The sequence below is a fragment of the Pseudochaenichthys georgianus genome, chromosome 9 (genome assembly GCF_902827115.2).
Source record: "Pseudochaenichthys georgianus chromosome 9, fPseGeo1.2, whole genome shotgun sequence".
Taxonomy (NCBI): domain Eukaryota; kingdom Metazoa; phylum Chordata; class Actinopteri; order Perciformes; family Channichthyidae; genus Pseudochaenichthys; species Pseudochaenichthys georgianus.
Window position 1 is genome coordinate 26,649,635 of NC_047511.1, and position 18,574 is coordinate 26,668,208.

General features: G+C 44.8%; 1 protein-coding gene across 2 annotated transcripts in view; it reads right to left on the bottom strand.

Annotated features, from left to right (window-relative positions):
• Positions 1 to 18,574, bottom strand: part of grid2 (glutamate receptor, ionotropic, delta 2) — a 607,329-nt gene that overhangs the window by 159,838 nt on the left and 428,917 nt on the right. For both annotated transcript variants that reach the window (XR_004552792.1, XM_034091023.1), the window contains exon 8: positions 1,192 to 1,311. Coding sequence is in view for 1 of the 2 variants with exons in the window: in XM_034091023.1 (XP_033946914.1) it covers positions 1,192 to 1,311 (120 nt within the window). In the remaining variant the exon portion in view is untranslated. The remainder of the gene's footprint in view (positions 1 to 1,191; positions 1,312 to 18,574) is intronic.

An 18,574-nucleotide genomic window follows, 5' to 3' on the forward strand; every position in this document is an offset into this window, starting at 1 on the left:
TCTGCAAAGTCATTTTATTCCATGTATTAGTTTAATTCAATCCCAATGACATACCAACAAATGTTCAGAGTATTAAGGGACTGTGGCAGGACTGTATACCACGTGCCTTAATTCCCTCAGAAGTAATTATGCTCTCTGATTAGGGAATTGTCCCTAAATGTAATTATATGCTGTGCTTTAAAGATTACATTTGTCTTTGATGGCATGCTGTATTATGTTGCTGTCTCACCACATTATTCATAATCACAGCTCACTATCTTAACTGTTATCTGCAAAGAGACCCCTCTGGTGTAGAGGACACACACTATACGGTGTGTTTTTGTGTGTAGGTCTATCTCTGTGTCCAATGGAATCTTATGGGATTAAACATTGCAACTCTGGGTCACATATTTTTACCCAACTGTTTTCACACCTATATGCATAATCCACTAACACTGATTAGTTAGTGATGTCAGTATGGACTCTCTGATCCTTATGCACCAGTGCATGTTAAGACAGCAAAAGCTGTAAGAGTATACTTTCTCAAAACATAAATTGACATATTTCAAGGAAGTATGCTTATCCAAGCATAAATTGCGAAGCATACAACAGGAGTATGTTGTGATCTCACATGCTGAACCAACAATACAATCATAAAACTTGAACAGAATCAGTAGTCATTGCAGTCACTGAACACACACACACACACACACACACACACACACACACACACACACACACACACACACACACACACACACACACACACACACACACACACACACACACACACACACACACACACACACACACACACACACACACACACACACACACACACACACACACACACACACACACACACACACACACACACACGCTGAAACAAAGTGGGCCATGTAATTTAAAGATATACAGTAAGACACTTTAACTTTTGAAATACAAAAGATATAAAAGGCTGCACAAAAAATCTAAAATCAACCATTAGTAAATAAAGAACGGTGGCAGAGCTGTACTCTGTTGCAAAGGAGTGACAGCCTTGGGAAAGGGATGCCTGAATCAATATTAGATGGAAAATAACGTGCAGGTGAGAGCAGGTGCAGTGAAATTCCCTGGCAAATCCCAAAAAGTATGTAAATCCACTCCCGAAATGAGTCCCCCCCCACCCACAGTAATACACCAAACACAAGGGGTTTTGCTTTAACTACTTACCCGAGTGACTCCTCGTCCCCTGTCTTCTCCATAATTTGTTCCCAGGATTTCAAAGAAGATGTTGGGGTTGGAGCCATTGTCATCGAACTCCAGGAAACTGGTGAGGCCGCTCACTCCATTCTGCAAACACACGATAAAAGGTGTTTTTTTGACTGTTGTTACTTGGCAACATTGTTATGGTATTGCAATCATCACTGTTGTTATTCTTGTTTGAGCTTTAATCTTGTCGGTATTATTTGACCTCATCAATAATTCTGGCTGAAAGGTTTGACATTAAATTAAGTTTTAAAGATCAGATATGAACTGCTCTCAATAAAGCAGATACATGAATCATCTGTCTGACCCCTAGACTTATTATATCTCCTCATTAAGAACTGCTACTGAATACAACATGTTTTTGTAGGAATAGTACAGTATATGTGTTCATGTATACGATCTATGTGGCCAAGAGAGGAAACTTTAAAGAACTATGTTTTGCCGCTTGTGGAAAATCTTACTTTAAATGTATGGCAATTTTTTTTGCAATAAACTGCACCCATATGTGTGTGTAATAACGCTAATGAGAGAGCAACGGGTCTGCACTTTGCACTAGCGGCATACCATGTACTCTTTTGAGAGGTAAATTCACGCACACACACACACACACACACACACACACACACACACACACACACACACACACACACACACACACACACACACACACACACACACACACACACACACACACACACACACACACACACACACACACACACAAACACGGTGTCGGTTCCTAGCCTTTGCCCTGCCTCCCGGTAGTGTGACCTGTCAGTGAAAGTGACACTGTTCCTGCTGTAGGGGAGGAGAGGTGTTGGACATCATCATATGAATCATGCTCTGTTTATGTGTGAGTGCTTGCTCCTGTGTGTATGAAGCATGGGTTGGACCATTTGTGTGGGATGTTTTAGGCTGTGATGTAAGCAGCATGCACAAATAAATATACACATGCATCTTATTTTGCCTCATCATATAAAAACTTGCACAGACACCCTGTGAATAAGGTGATAACACCTACTTTGTAACGCTTTCAAAACATCATATCTATTCAAATATTTACGGTCTGCACACATACATGTGGATTTTTTTTGGTACAATTGTCATAAGTGAGACTACATAATTACAACATAATTAAAAGAGCCACCTTTAATTACATACAATTATTAATGCAGAGAAAATAAGGGGGAGGGTTGGATCCCATTGTATGTAGTATTTCCATTGTGAACATAGCGATACTATACTGTAGTTTATTAATGATGGTTATGTGCCATTCAGTTCAGTGAGTTACATTGACAACGCAATATGTTGTTACCATATTTTATTATTTTATTCCCAAAGGCCACACACACACACACACACACACACACACACACACACACACACACACACACACACACACACACACACACACACACACACACACACACACACACACACACACACACACACACACACACACACACACACACACACACACACACACACACACACACACACTTAATAAAGTACATGTTTATTTGCTTCATGAAATCTGCTTGGATACAGTTCACTGCCTTTCATAATTATTCAGTAAATTAATGTTGGCAGCTCAGTATTGGAGTAATACATTTATAACAATTAGGTCTTTTTAATTGCCCCTGATACAAGAAACATGCCAATAGAATCATGAGACTGGAAAATAAATCTGACAAATAAATAAGAAGAAATTATTTAAATATGTTTAATGAAATCAGATTTATAAAAATAGCAATAAGAAAATAAGTGTTAAGCTTGAACTCTGAATGAACCTCAGGGGGTCTTTAGAACTTAATGTGCATTACAAGGAGTCTTGTGTGCAGCCTTCTTACAGTGCAGACGCTTTTCTGCTTGCTCTTGCCTCTGCTTACTTGTTTATGCTGTTTTTCTATTTTTCTTTTCTGAAAACATCGAGCAGCGGCTCCTGGACATTAACCTATCACTGAGACAGTTATTCTTCGTAAATAGATGGAGGGTTTCAGCCATATTTCAATATTTTTACGACGACCTCAGTAAGGTGACCATATTTTAAAAATTAAAACCGGGGACATTTTGATTTTTGCGGTCAAAATATCACTAACATATCCAATTTTCTTCACTGTTAAAGAAAAAAGGAGGACAATTCTGGTTCAATTTAATTTGAACATTTTAACTGTTGGATACAAACGGACGATAGCTCATATATGAGACTTCCAAGGTCTTTTATTTTGAAACTGTACATCAGATTGTCCAGATTCTCTAGGAGTGATTAGATGGGGTGTCCTGCTATCACCCTGGAGTGAAATAAGTCTTTGATAATTTGACAGTTTTTTATTTATTCTTGTATAAAAACAGAAGGATGATAGCCCATATATGAGATTTCAAAAGTATTTTATTTTGAAACTCTACATCAGATTGTCCTGATTTTCTCTGATTGACTAGATGGGGTCTCCTGCTATCACCCTGAAGTGAATTAAATTTGTTTGACTTTGAATGACTCTTTGATTATGGACAGTTTCTATTAAATAATAATCAATAAATAGATGGACAATAGATCTAATTTGAGATTTTAAACAGTATACATTTTAAATTGTGCTTCAGAAAGTAATGTTATTTTTAGGAGTGTTGTGAGATGGTGTCAACATCAATTGAAATTAGTCACCCAGTGTAAATGTCCGATATGTCTTCATAACTGTATCCTTACATTTGACATTCACTCATATTATAATGTGGTAGATTTACGTAGTTTGTTTTAAATTATTATTGATCACATTACTATATAGTATATAGTTCTTCATTTAAGCTCCAGTATATATGAATATGTTTGGTGTGTTTTTTAGTTATATTTGTTATTGACCGAGTAAACGCTTTTATTTTGAAGGCAGTTTTGACAGGCCTCGACCGTAATGCATAGGATATTTGCGCACCGCAATACAACGTGCGGACTAGTTTGACTGTGTTTTCCGAAGTGGGGACTGGCTTGACCACAGTCTGTTTACCCAGTGTTTAGCACTATTTGCTAGGTGTTTTTAAAGTATATTAAAAAACAGGGACATTTCCGGGGACAGTTTCAACCGGGGACAGGCCAATACAAATGGGGACGTCTGGTCACCCTAGACCTCAGTCTTACGGCCCGTCCACACTACAGCGTCGACAGCTTAAATCTGCCCATTCACTTTGAATGGGGTGACGTCACGTCGCCTCACTCTTTAGTCAGCGCCAGCCAATCAAATAAGTCATATCAAAGTTTATATATATATTGCTCCCATAAAATCCCCGGGGGTTTTTGCTTTGTATGTCGGGAGCGGGAGATTCATGTGATTGGTTGTTGGTCGCGTTGCTTGAATAAAATCCCCAAGCTTCAGACACGCCCAGCTCCAAGCTTTTTTTGAAGCTGTAGTGTGGACGCTCCGTTACAGTAGCGTGGCCTAGCAACAGCTAAAGCCTGGTACTGCATGCTATTTAGCTTAAGCTAGTTAGCAGCAAAATGCCTCCGTTCTCTACAGATGACTTCCACAAACTTCTACAGAAGATGGCTGTGTTGGAAATGAAAATGCAATGGTTGGAAGTTAACGTGGAAGTGAATGAAGTAGGTTGGAATGACACCACTTTACCAGTGTTGCAACATTTTTCTTCCACACTTGCTAACATCTCAGTAAAAATGTTATAGATGCCATTGCTCCAACTAAGGTAAAGGAAGTGACTGGGAAGAAAATATCTCCATGGAGAAAGGCCATGACCGTGAGAGCAGAAAAAAGAGAGTGTCGAAAAGCTGAACGTAGGTGGCGAAAAACAAATCTCCAGGTTCACTTTGAAATCTATAAAGAGAGACTTGGCCTTTATAATTTGGAATTGAAAAACGCACAACAGTCTTTCTTCTCTGACATCATTACCAAAAACAAAAACAATGCACGTGCCTTGTTTGCTACCGTCGACAGACTAACTAACCCCCCAGTGTCAGTAGCCTCTGAATTTCTATCCACCAGGGCATGCAATGATTTTGCCTCCTTCTTCACTGACAACATTCAGAAAATCAGACAAGCAGTCAGTGCCTCTGCATCAGGTACAGCAAATGTGTTGTCCCTATGTCCACCAGTAGCGTGGCGTGGGAAAAAAATTAGGGGAAGCCAATAATACGTCCTTTCTTTTGGGTAGGGGGTATGGTGGTCAATGTAATAACGTAACCAGATGAGTGATTACAGCACCCGGTATCATTTTACACACATTTGTATCAGATGCAATACTTACACACGCCTGTTATCTAACCGACAGGTTACTCTCACGCACTCTCCAGCCGAAACTATAGGTTACTTACGTAACCCCAGTTCTCAGAGTGACATGAAGTGAGATGTCTCACTATGGGATGCGCCTCATCGCGGAGCAAACAGAAGCATCAATCTCATTACGCCAATCCTGATTGGCTGGTGATCTTGACGTCAGCATCAGGGGAAATCACCCCCTATCCGTTCGATGTCTCACTATGGGATATTGTAGCTCCCGTATTGCCAGACGAGCTTATCTCAAAAATCACGATCAACCAGAATTTAACAGGTATAGTCCCGACTCAACAAGGTGCCCAGCACTGCTCGGGCCACGCTTGGAGCGGAGACGTCTAGCCTGTAAAAGCAGACAAAAGTGAGTGGCGAGGACCAGCTCGCCGCTGCACAGATGTCTTGGATGGAAACACCCTTGAACAAAGCCCAGGATGTAGCCAGGCCCCGAGTCAACTGAGCCCGCAGACCCGAAGGTAAGGTTGCAAATTCTGACTCGTATAGGCCAAAGCAATTGCCTCCACAATCCAGTGGGAGAGCCGTTGCTTAGTAACAGGCTTACCCTTGTGAGGGTTAGCCCAGGACACGAAGAGTTGGTCATTAAGACGAAGCTCTTTTGATCTGTCCATATATGTGTGTAAAGCCCGGACTGGACACAACAGATCTTGCTTCTGCTCCCCCGGAAAACAGCGGCGGAGGAAATGCCTCAATGTCAATTAGGGTACACGAACCAACCACCTTTGGTGTAAAGGCAGGGTTGGGTTTCAACAACACTCTCGTTTGCCCTGGGGCGAACTGAGTGCATGAGGGATGTACAGACAGTGCATGAATATCGCTGCCCTGCTTGGCGGATGCCAGGGCCAGTAACAGCACTGTCTTGAGTGACAGATGTTTCATGTCAGCTCCTTCCAGGGGTTCAAATGGGGTCATTTTGAGCCCATTTAAAACCACTGCCAGGTCCCATAAGGGCACCAGCGACCTGGAGACAGGGAGGAGCCTGCGCGCTCCCTTCATAAAACGGCAAACCAAAGGATGTTGGCTAGCCATCTTACCCTCAAAGCCCACATGGCATGCAGCAATAGCAGCCAGGTACACCTTGATCGTGGAGAAAGCTCTGTGTTTATCGATCAAGTCCTGTAGGAATGATAAAATCACCCCGACAGGACATTGAAAAGAGATGTGTCCTTCTTGAAGGCACCACTCCTCAAACACCCTCCACTTACAGTCGTAAAGAGACCTGGTGGAGGAAGCTCTCGCACTCTGAATAGTGTTTATCACCTTCTACCTTTGGTAGAAGGTGAGCCGGGCGGCATGCAGAGCAGGTCGAGCTTCTCCATTCCGTCACAGTCTAGGGAGGAGGCACCCTGGATTGGGACCTTGTTGCTGAAGGGCCGGTCTCTCCACGAGACCGACACCTCATCCAACATCTCCGGGAAGACTGGAAGGAGTTGTCTCTTTTTCCCCGCTGCTTGGGGAAGATGTTTTCCCTCGTAGCGGGACCTGGAGGTCTCCTTGGCCATTTCGGGCCACGGGACGTTGAGTCTGGCCGCAGTGCGTTTACACACGGCCTGCAGGTCCATGCTCAGACCGGGCGAAGCTGGTGTGCTATCGCCCGGGAGAACAGCACTTGCCTCAGGCTTTGCAGCCTGAGCCGGTGACATGAAGGTGTCCCCTTCCTGTTAATCCGATTCGGACAGGAGGAACGCCAGGGCGTCCTCCTCTTCGTCCTCCTCTTCGTCAGGCCCGAGGACATCCTCCGCGGGTGAGACCATGGTGAGGTCTAACCGGGAGCCCCAGCTTGGTGGAGCGCGGGAAACCGTTCCCGCGTGTCTTGCCGTCACCGGGTCCCGGCCTGCCAGGGCGCGGGATTCCGGTTATATAGCCATTAGGGGTACCTCGGTTTTTAGGTCACGGTTCGGTTCGGTACGTTTTCGGTACAGCAGAAAAAATCATCACAAAACATAACATTTTTAAAAAAAATTATTATTAAACTGTGAATAATGTATTCACTCAAATAAATACAAAATATAATAAATTAAACATTAAGGTGCAGCATTTCGATGAACTGAAATAATCTGTATTTGAACTTGACTGTACTAGTACTCACAAAACATAAACTATTAGTTTTGGATTTTTAATTATTATTAAACTATGAATATTCACTCAAATAAATATAAAATAAAATAAACATTAAGGTGCAGCTTTTCGATGAACTGAAATAATCTGTATTTGAACTGTACTGTACTAGTACCTAAGCAGCCAGTTAGACATAATGACTTGCTTGTCATTGTATTTTCATGTTTTTTTTAAAGAAAAATGTACTTGTCCACATTGCTTGCCGAAAGGGCAGATCTGCTGGCACTAGCAATGTCTCCTGCTGTGGAGAACACACCCTCTCGCTAGGGACAGAGGTAGTAGCAGATACAGCCAGGTAGCGCTTTGCTAACATGGCAACATAACGGTTTTTGCGAGTGGTGGAGGCTTAAATGCTAGTGGGAGTTGGGTTTGCACTTCAGTCTTTTGGTACCGGTGATATTCACATTCGGGTGATGCCTTTTCAAATGAGTGCATGTGCAAGTTTGATGTATTGCCAGCCGCGTAACCAATTTTAGTTGAACAATGCCGACAAACAGCTTTGGTTCGGTCCACCTGTCTTTGTTCGTCATCCTTGTACGTAACTGTGAAACCAAAATGTTCCCAAACCAGAGACTTCAATGATGCTGGAGGATTTTCGAGCTCAACTTTATCTGCGTTCGCCATTTCGACAGTTCCTCAAATTACTGACTACATTGAACGCATCCCTCTGACCAGCTCGTCCAATGAAATGACTTGGTCGCTCTGACGCGTTGAACACAATGGGAGCAAATTACTCTGAATGCTGCGACGCAGCACCTGAGATTACTTCCAAGAAGTTGTTCACGTTCTCAATTTTTTTACGTTTAACGTTATATTCGTTTGGTACACTTCGGTACACACGTGTACCGAACCGAAGGGCCCGTACCGAATAATTTCGGTACGGGTATGTGTACCGTTACACCCCTAATAGCCATAGCAGATAGTGAGCCCCAGACCGACACGGAGAGGGGCTCACTCTCTGTGGTGGACGCCCCCGTGTCCTGACTGCCGGTCGGCGGGTCCGTGGACATGGGGGGGTCCTGGACCGACAGGCTAGCTTGTCGAGCTAACCGTCGGCGGAGGCTCTTAACAGTGAAGCGGACGCAATGTCCGCATGAGCCGGGGTTGTCGATAGCGCCTCGGGCGTGTTCCAGCCCGAGGCAGGACAAACAGACCTGGTGTGTGTCTGTGCCCGATATCTTCAACCTGCAGCCGCAGAGTCGAGCCACCGAGTCCCTGACTCCTCTGGTGTGAGGGAGAGGGGCGTCCATCTTGGCCGCCTCGTGGCGTGGAGAGGGCCCGCTCTCGACAGGTGGGACGGGAGAAAAGATAAAACCACCTTGTCCTTAATCCGGAGAAAAGGACAGTGTGGGTCTTTTATTCCCGGAGAATACTGACTGGTGTGGCAGTATGCTCCTTTTTAATTATTTTCCTCTCTATGGAGGAGAGAAAAGAAAAAACTTCCTCGCTACCGTGGTGTCGGTAGAGAGGGAGCGAGCTAGCAACAGGTGTGCTGCTAGCTTAAAAAAAAATCGGACCTACCTTACTTTCCGGGGAAGAGAAGGGCGAGGTCGATTTTAATACTAACTGGCGTTAGTACTACCGTCTTCCTGCGAAGCAGAAGGAGTAGCCGGCGAGCGCCCGTCGACCGAAATGGGTATTTGGGTTCAGTCTGTGGACAGTGAAGCTTGCCCGGCTACTGTAGAGATGTGCTCTGGAGCGAGAAGAGGTGTTTGAATGACGCATGCGTTGTGGCGCAAGCTACTTATAGGGGGTGATTTCCCCTGACGCTGACGTCAAGATCACCAGCCAATCAGGATTGGCGTAATGAGATTGATGCTTCTGTTTGCTCCGCGATGAGGCGCATCCCATAGTGAGACATCGAACGGAGTGTTATGAATGAGAACTCTAATAAGCATTCATTCACAAACTAAATCAGGAGACCTTTAACGTTTTACGTCCGATTTTCTCCTTTTTTCCTCGCTGTACACAGCTCCAGTTTGGGCATTGGCCTGTCATCAGATTGTATTTGTTGTTGCTGCTGTAGCGGAAGTTTAGTACAATTATTTTTGATGAAATACTCCAAATCGCCACCCTCCATAATTGCATTATTTTTTTTCACCAAGGGAAGCCAGATTCGGCTGGCCTCCTCTCTCAACAGTGAGTGCAATCTACTGTTTCACCATAACATCTCGAGGGGCGCTGTTTGTTTCACTCTTTGTAAAAATACTCAATGAGAATGGGGGAGAGACGGGCCGGCAGCAACACACAGCAAAGGAGAATTATCGAAACAAAACAAAGTGTTTTTATTTATTTATTTAAATTATAACTACAATCCGAAAAAACAGGGGAAGCCTGGCTTCCCTTGGCCTCCGGGAGAAAACGCCACTGATGTCCACCTAATATCAATTCAAACACCATGACACAATTCCATCAGATTAATGATAAAAACCTAGCGGACATTATTCAACTTCTGAAATCCTCCTCCTGCTGCCTTGATATTATTCCAACAGGGTTTTTCAAAAATGTTTTTCATTGCATGGCCACAGATCTACTTCATATAGTAAACAAATCTTTTCACTCAGTTGTTTTTCCACAGGCCCTAAAAACGGCAGTCATTAAACCGCTATTAAAAAAGAATAATCTAGATTCTAGATACTTCAGTAATGAACAATTACAGGCCCATATCAAACCTGCCATTTCTAGGTAAAATCATTGAAAAAGTTGTTTTTCAACAGTTGAGTAATTTCTTGCATTTAAATAACTGTTTCAATGTGTTCCAGTCAGGCTTTCGTCCAAACCATAGCACTGAGACTGCTCTTGTAAATGTCTTCAATGACATCCACTTAAACAGACGGTGGCAGAACTTCAGCGTTAGTATTATTAGATCTCAGTGCTGCGTTTGACACTGTTGACCACAACATATTACTCGACCGACTAGAAAACTGGGTGGGACTTTTGGAAACAGTTCTAAATTGGTTTGAATCCTACTTAAAGGACAGAAACAACTTTGTTTCTATAGGTAAATACACATCTGAGTTGACAAATATGACATGTGGGGTACCTCAAGGCTCCATCTTGGGGCCTCTTCTCTTTAACATCTACATGCTACCACTGGCTCAGATAATGAAAAACAACAACATAAGGTACCATAGCTATGCGGATGACACACACATTTACGTAAACATTTCACCAGGAGACTATGCTCCAATTCAAACACTGAGTAAGTGCATTGAACAAATCAATGACTGGATGTGTCAGAACTTTCTCCAATTAAACAAAGATAAAACTGAGGTAATAGTTTTTGGAGTCAAGGCAGAACGTATAAAAGTTAGCGCTGAGCTTCAGTCTGCAATGTTCAAAACAACAGATAAAGCCATACATCTAGGTGTAGTCATGGACTCTGACCTGAGTTTCAACAGTCACATTAAAACAGTTACTAAATCAGCCTACTATCACCTAAAGAACATATCTAGGATTAAAAGACTAATGTCACAGCAGGATTTGGAAAAACGTGTCCATGCTTTTATCTTCAGTAGACTGGACTACTGTAATGGTGTCTTTGCAGGTCTCACTAAAAAATCTATTAGAAAGCTGCAGCTAATTCAGAACGCTGCTGCTCGAGTCCTCACTAACACTAAGAAAGTGGATCACATCACTCCTGTTCTGAAGTCTTTACACTGGCTTCCTGTGTGTCAAAGAATAGTTCTCATTCATAACACCGTTCGATGTCTCACTATGGGATGCGCCTCATCGCGGAGCAAACAGAAGCATCAATCTCATTACGCCAATCCTGATTGGCTGGTGATCTTGACGTCAACGTCAGGGGAAATCACCCCCTATAAGTAGCCTGCGCCACGACGCATGCGTCATTCAAACACCTCTTCTCGCTTCAGAGCCAACCCAGTCTCACGGCATTTCGTGTTCACCAACACGTATTTTAATCTATTGATTCGTGTTCATCATCACGATTTGCCCCTTTTATTCATGTTGCACAGCACGATTTTAAAAGCAATGTATTTCTACTGGTAACGTGTTTCGTGCCTGCAGGCTGCAGCACGTCTTTTTCTCCGGTTGGGTCGTGGAAGACTGGAAGCTGTGTGGTTCATAAAAACATGTTCTTACTCAATATCAAGCCACAGTTATTGCTTTTATTTTAAATCGTATAATTTCGGACTTTTGTTGTCGTCTGTGAGGAAAATAAATGGGGCTCAGAGCCTCAGGATACTGAAATCTGTATTTTTAAATATTTTTTTCCTTCTAATTTGTTATTCTTTTCAAAATAACACACTGTTATTTACTCACCAATAACACACAATTATCCTTGCTTTTATTTATTGGTTTAATTCCATAATCTCGGGCTTTTTCGGCGTCCGTCAGGAACTGAATTTCAAAATAAATATAACCGGAAACAGACGTAGGCATTTCGAGCGATTACCCAAGATCCTCAGCTATGGTTTTAAGCTCGCTGATTGGATGTGTTAGCCGCAATGCATGCTGGGATTTGGTGTTTATATTATATGAAATCCGGAAAACATTTAAAAAGTATAAAATAATACTTAATTCCGAGTGCTCTTGCTTTTCTCTTTGAAAGTCATCACATAACGGCATTGTAATACACGGTTCGGCTGCATTACATATTACAGATCTGCCGTAGTTCTTTATTTAGAGAGCCCTGATGAGAAGACCTTTGGAAAAACTGGAAGAAATGGCGCCGAAACTGAATACTTGACGTGGATCATAAATATATCAACAATTAAACAACATCTTCAATTTCTCTTCACACAATATGTCTCCTTGCAGTATCAACACTAATTCGGCTGACTTTTACATTTGATCTAATTCATAGATAGGTTATATTTACACCATAACGGTGCACAGCTGATATAAAAGGACTGTAGTTTTTAAAGATATTACTGATTTTCTTTGAATGTAAGAATGTAAATACTGAGTCTGAAATAGTATAGCAATATGCTGTAAAATGATGTGAAAGCATGCATAAAACTATACATCTTCAGATGTTGTACATACACACTAATAATACAAAGTTATTATGGCTGTGTGCACCTTGTGTGCACCTCCTAGTGGTTAAAGCACGTTATTGAATTATTGTACAGAGTACATACTTTCATAGGGGGAAAGTATAAATATAGAAATATAGAATATAAAAAATCAAGAAGATACTATAAGTGATCTCGACAATAAAACAGTTTAGTGCAGGATGCACAGATATTAATAGGAGGAGGTGCAAAACAGAAAAACGGATTAACCTTTATTTAAACATTAAATATTAAATATTAAGCCTGACAAAGTAATTAACGTCTAATATATTGCTTTCCTGCAATGTTAACTATGTTGAAGCACTTATTTTAACTGATTTTATACACATTAATTATACTCTTATGTATGTAGATAGAATAAGAAATGTGCAGAATATGACAGTTTAATGGTGGAGGTACACACATATTGATAGATGTCTTGTAATGCACTGTTGAGGAACCTGTGACCCAAGTTTTTCATTCATTGCATAACAACACCGTAGTTGTGTATGATATGTCAATAAACCTTTGAAAATCTTGGAGGGGATGTGCAAAATAGCCATAATATACAGTCTTTAATTAACTATTAGTAGAGAATAACGAGTAATGAATATACTTTATGACTTGTTTCCATTCATGTCAATTGCAGATACATGTTTAGTCTTCTCAAGCACCAACTATCAAATATCTCTCCTGATTGTTGGCACTTGACAATCACCTTACCTGAATTTTACTCAGGTGTAACTAAAGTCTGATTTAAGGGTTGTTTACATAATTAATCAGAATCTGCAAAGTAACTCAAATAAATGCAGTGGAGTAAAAATACCAGCTTAACCTCTGAATTGTAGTGGAGTAGAATTACAAAGTAGCAATGAGCTGTCATGTGGGTATATATTAATGCTATATATTAATGCTGCGCATTATGGACAGCGATTTTCACCCATTTATTAATTATATGTACCCCTCACTGGGTCGGTCTGGGGCTCATCGACAGCGGCACCCGCAGAACCGGAATCCCGCGCCATATCAGGCCGAGACCCGGTGGCGGCAAGAGACGCGGGAACGGGGCCCCACGCTATACCAAGCTGGGGCTCCCGGCTGGACCTCACCATGGTTTCACCCGCGGAAGATGTCCTAGAGTTAGACTACATGGAGGACGAAGAGGATACCTCTGAGTTCCTCCTGTCTGACTCGGATGAGCAGGAAGACGACATCTTCATGTCATCGGCTCAGGCTGCAAAGCCGGGAGCGATGGCTGCTCTCCCGGGCGATAGCACACCAGCTTCGCCCTGTCTAAGCATGGACCTGCAGGCCGTGTGTCAGCGCACCGCGTCCAGGCTAGACATCCCGTGGCCCGAAATGGCCAAGGAGACCTCCAGGTCCCGTTACGAGGGGAAACTTTTTTCACAAACAACGAGGACGAAGAGGCAACTCCTTCCGGTCTTCCCGGAGATGTTGGATGAGGTGTCGGTCTCGTGGAGAGACCGGCCCTTTAGCAACAAGGCCCCAATCCAGGGTGCCTACTCCCTTGACTGTGACGGTATGGAGAGGCTCGGCCTGCTCCGCATACCGCATATGGAACCGCTGGTGGCAGCCCACCTCCTACCGAGGATGGGCCAGCCACCAAGCAGGAACCCCACGCTGCCAGCAAAAACGGACCGATTCCAGTCGACCATGACTGAACGGCCTACAGAGCCGCAGCATTGTCCGCCAGGGCTCTGAACGTTTCCTCGATGCTAACCGCGTACCAAGCGGAGCTCTGTGAGGATATGTCGAGCAATCCTGGACCGGCCACTCTGGACGAAATAGCCGCGGTCACAGACATTTGTCTCCGTGTCCAACGCTGCGCCGTCCAGGCCACGGGCAAGGTAATGGGGATCATGGTGGTGCAGGAAAGAGCTAGATGGCTCAACCTCACCAACCTCCCAGACCGGGAAAAGGAAGATGTGCTTGACATGCCCATCGTTCCCGAGGGGATTTTCGGCTCCGCTCTCGCTTCCATGCAGAGGAAGTGCGAGTCGAAAAAGAAGGAAGATGAGGCCCTCCACCTCTGTCTCCCTCGAAGGGTCCAGCCGCTGCCTTCGCAACAGCGGCCCTTCGCCCAAGCTGCACCGATCTCTGCTAGGTTCAAAGTACCAGGACAGCGGAGGTCACAGCCCGCCCCGAGTCCCCAGCCCAGGCAGGAGATGAGGGCGAGTTGGCCTAGAAAATCTCCGGTTCCGGCTGCAGCCCAGGCGCAGCCAACCCAGAATTTCGGCCAGCAGTCGAGGAAGAAGAAGCGAGCGGCCTGACAGCCCCTCCTTCTCCCCTCCGTGACAGAGCTGGAAGTTCTTTCCCCGGCTCTAAATGTGTCCCCGCCGCCTCGAGAGATGCCTCAACGTCATCCTCAAGTCCGCATAAAACACATGTCACATCTTTCTTGTTTGAATAAACCATTTTCCGCTGACGCATCCAGGCTTCGGCCAAGGGCGCAGCTCAAAAAAATGAAAAGAAAGACAATAAACAGTCCGTTAACTATAAATCCCCTTCTGAGAGCAGCTACGGCCTCTCTCAAAAGGCGGATAATAAACGGGTCTGTGAAGGCACCACCGCCACGCGCATGTGCAGTGCCGGTTGGAGCTTTAAGGGCACTACCGTCACGCGCATGCGCAGTGCCGGCTAGAGCTGTAATGGACAGCCCGCCAATTCTTCCCCTTTTGAGAGCAGCTACGGCACCTCTCAAAAGACGGATTATTGACGGGTGCAGTGCCGACGGGTGCCGTGAGGGCACCACCGGCACACACATTCGCAGTACCGGCTGGAGCTGAAAAGGCACCTCCGTCACGCACATGCGCAGTGCCGGTCGGAGCCATAAGAGTGACATTCCAGCTGGCTCTAAGGAGCATACAGCAGGAGATACTCACGACATCTGCCTGGGCTTCTCAAAACAGTTATAACGTATCTGTTTTCACAAACCCAGAGATAGTCAACCCATATTCTGGAGAGAGAGGTCTCTCTCTCCTAGAAAGAAGGGTTGTATCTATAATGCCCACCGAGCGGAGTCAGATTACGGAGGAAAATTTCCTCGTAAAGCACCCACTCAACATGGGCCTCATAATAAAACTAAACCCCGAACGCCACGGCGTACGGAGAGTTTTGGTTATTATGTAATGCGTAGTGGCACTACACCCTACTTTTCTAGTGTGGGACGCGCCTATGGGTGCCGTCCTTTCACGGAAGGTGGTCACCACAGACGCAGGTCAGACAGGCTGATAGGGGATTTACGAAGGTCGCCCGGTGAGAGGTCTCTAGAGCAGAGACCTCCAGCGGGCGCACGTAAACTACCCTGAGCTTTTAGCGGTGTTCCCCACCCAGAAACGCTTCCTGCCTTCTCTCAGAGGACACCATGTCCTCGTGAGGACAGACAACACGATATCGTGTATGAACCACCAGGGGAGGTTGCGTTGTCTCCAGTCACACACACTGGCACACAAACTGATCCCTTGGAGCGGCAGACGTCTCCTCTCTCTGAGAACGACACAGGTACCGAGAGTTATGCACCTAGGGACAAAATTACTGTCCAGAGGTGCACCACTCTATGCAGACTGGACTCCTCATCCAAGGATCGGGAGTCCGCTGTGGGTGCGTTACGGCGGAGCCGCGTTAAGTCTGTTCGCAAGAGGAGAAAATGCTCAATGACAGCTGTTTTCTTTAATGCACGATTTAAACGCACTGTTAGGCGGGGACACACTCGTACACGATTGACCTCCGGGTCCTCTGTACGCGTTCCCACCCCTGGCTCTGTTACCCCCAACTCTGGCCAGAGTGAAGGAGCAACGCCACACACTTACTCTGATGTTTCCACCCTAGCCCGCAATGTACGGGCTGGCGGGGATATATCAGCTGTTGTGCGGGCAGTCATGGCAGCCCCCACCACGCAGGGACAGATTGTCTCAGGCGGGGGGGGCGATCCTTTACCCACGCCCAGAGCGCAGGGCACTATGGACCTGACCCGTGAGTGGTACAATCTGAATACAGTGGGACTCCCTCAGAAGGTGATAAACACTATTCAGAGTGCGAGAGCTTCCTCCACCAGGTCTCTCTATGACTGTAAGTGGATGGTGTTTGAGGAGTGGTGCCTTCAAGAAGGGCACATCTCTTTTCAATGTCCTGTCGGGGTGATTTTATCATTCCTACAGGACTTGATCGAAAAACACAGAGCTTTCTCCACGATCAAGGTATACCTGGCTGCTATTGCTGCATGCCATGTGGGCTTTGAGGGTAAGACGGCTAGCCAACATCCTTTGGTTTGCCATTTTATGAAGGGAACTCGCAGGCTCCTCCCTGTCTCCAGGTCGCTGGTGCCCTTATGGGACCTGGCAGTGGTTTTAAATGGGCTCAAAATGACCCCATTTGAACCCCTGGAAGGAGCTGACATGAAACATCTGTCACTCAATACAGTGCTGTTACTGGCCCTGGCATCCGCCAAGCGGGTCAGCGATATCCATGCACTGTCTGTACATCCCTCATGCACTCAGTTCACCCCAGGGCAAACGAGAGTGTTGTTGAAACCCAACCCTGCCTTTACACCAAAGGTGGTTGGTTCGTGTACCCCAATTGACATTGAGGCATTTCCTCCGCAGCTGGTTTCCTCCGGGGAGCAGCAGCAGGATCTGTTGTGTCCAGTCCGGGCTTTACACACATATATGGACAGATAAAAAGAGCTTCGTCTTAATGACCAACTCTTCGTGTCCTGGGCTAAACCTCACAAGGGTTACTACACAAGCATGTTACTAAGCAACGACTATCCCACTGGATCGTGGAGGCGATTGCTTTGGCCTATACGAGTCAGAATCTGCAAGCACCTTCAGGTCTGTGGGCTCGCTCGACTCGAGGCCTGGCTACATCCTGGGCTTTGTTCAAGGGTGTTTCCATCCAAGACATCTGTGCAGCGGCAAGCTGGTCTTCACCGCTCACTTTTGTCCGCTTTTACAGGCTAGACGTCTCCGCTCCAAGCGTGGCCCGAGCAGTGCTGGGCACCTTGTTGAGTCGGGACTCCACCTGTTAAATTCTGGTTGATCGGTGATCTTCGAGATAAGCTCGTCTGGCAATACGGGAGCTACAATATCCCATAGTGAGACATCGAACGGAGTGTTATGAATGAGAACTATAGGTTACTTACGTAACCCCAGTACTCAGAGTAACATGAAGTGAGATGTCTCACCAGACGGCCCTCCTTGCTATGGTGAAGCGAGAAGAGGTGCTTATTTTGAATGACGCATGCGTCGTGGCGCAGGCTACTTATAGGGGGTGATTTCCCCTGACGTTGACGTCAAGATCACCAGCCAATCAGGATTGGCGTAATGAGATTGATGCTTCTGTTTGCTCCGCGATGAGGCGCATCCCATAGTGAGACATCTCACTTCATGTTACTCTGAGAACTGGGGTTACGTAAGTAAGCTATAGATTTCAAAATACTGCTACTGGTTTATAAAGCTTTGAATGGTTTAGGCCCAAAATACATTTCTGACCTCCTGCTAAATTATGAACCATCCAGATCGCTCAGGTCTTCAGGGACTGGTCAGCTTTCTGTCCCCAGAATCAGAACTAAACATGGAAAAGCAGCATTTAGTTATTATGCTCCAAAAATCTGGAACAAACTCCCAGAAACCTGCAGGTCCGCTGCAACTACTTTTAAATCCAGACTAAAGACTTTTCTTTTTGCCGCTGCTTTTAATTGAACTATTCACATCTTAAACTGCACTGTAACTTTTATCCATGTATTTTTTCTTTTAATGTTTCTTTTATTATCTTTTGTTTTTAATGACTGATTTTAAATGCCATTTTCTTAATGTCTTTCATTTTTTGTAAAGCACTTTGAATTTCCTTGTGTTGAAAGGTGCTATATAAATAAACTTGCCTTGCCTTACAATGTATCAATACAAT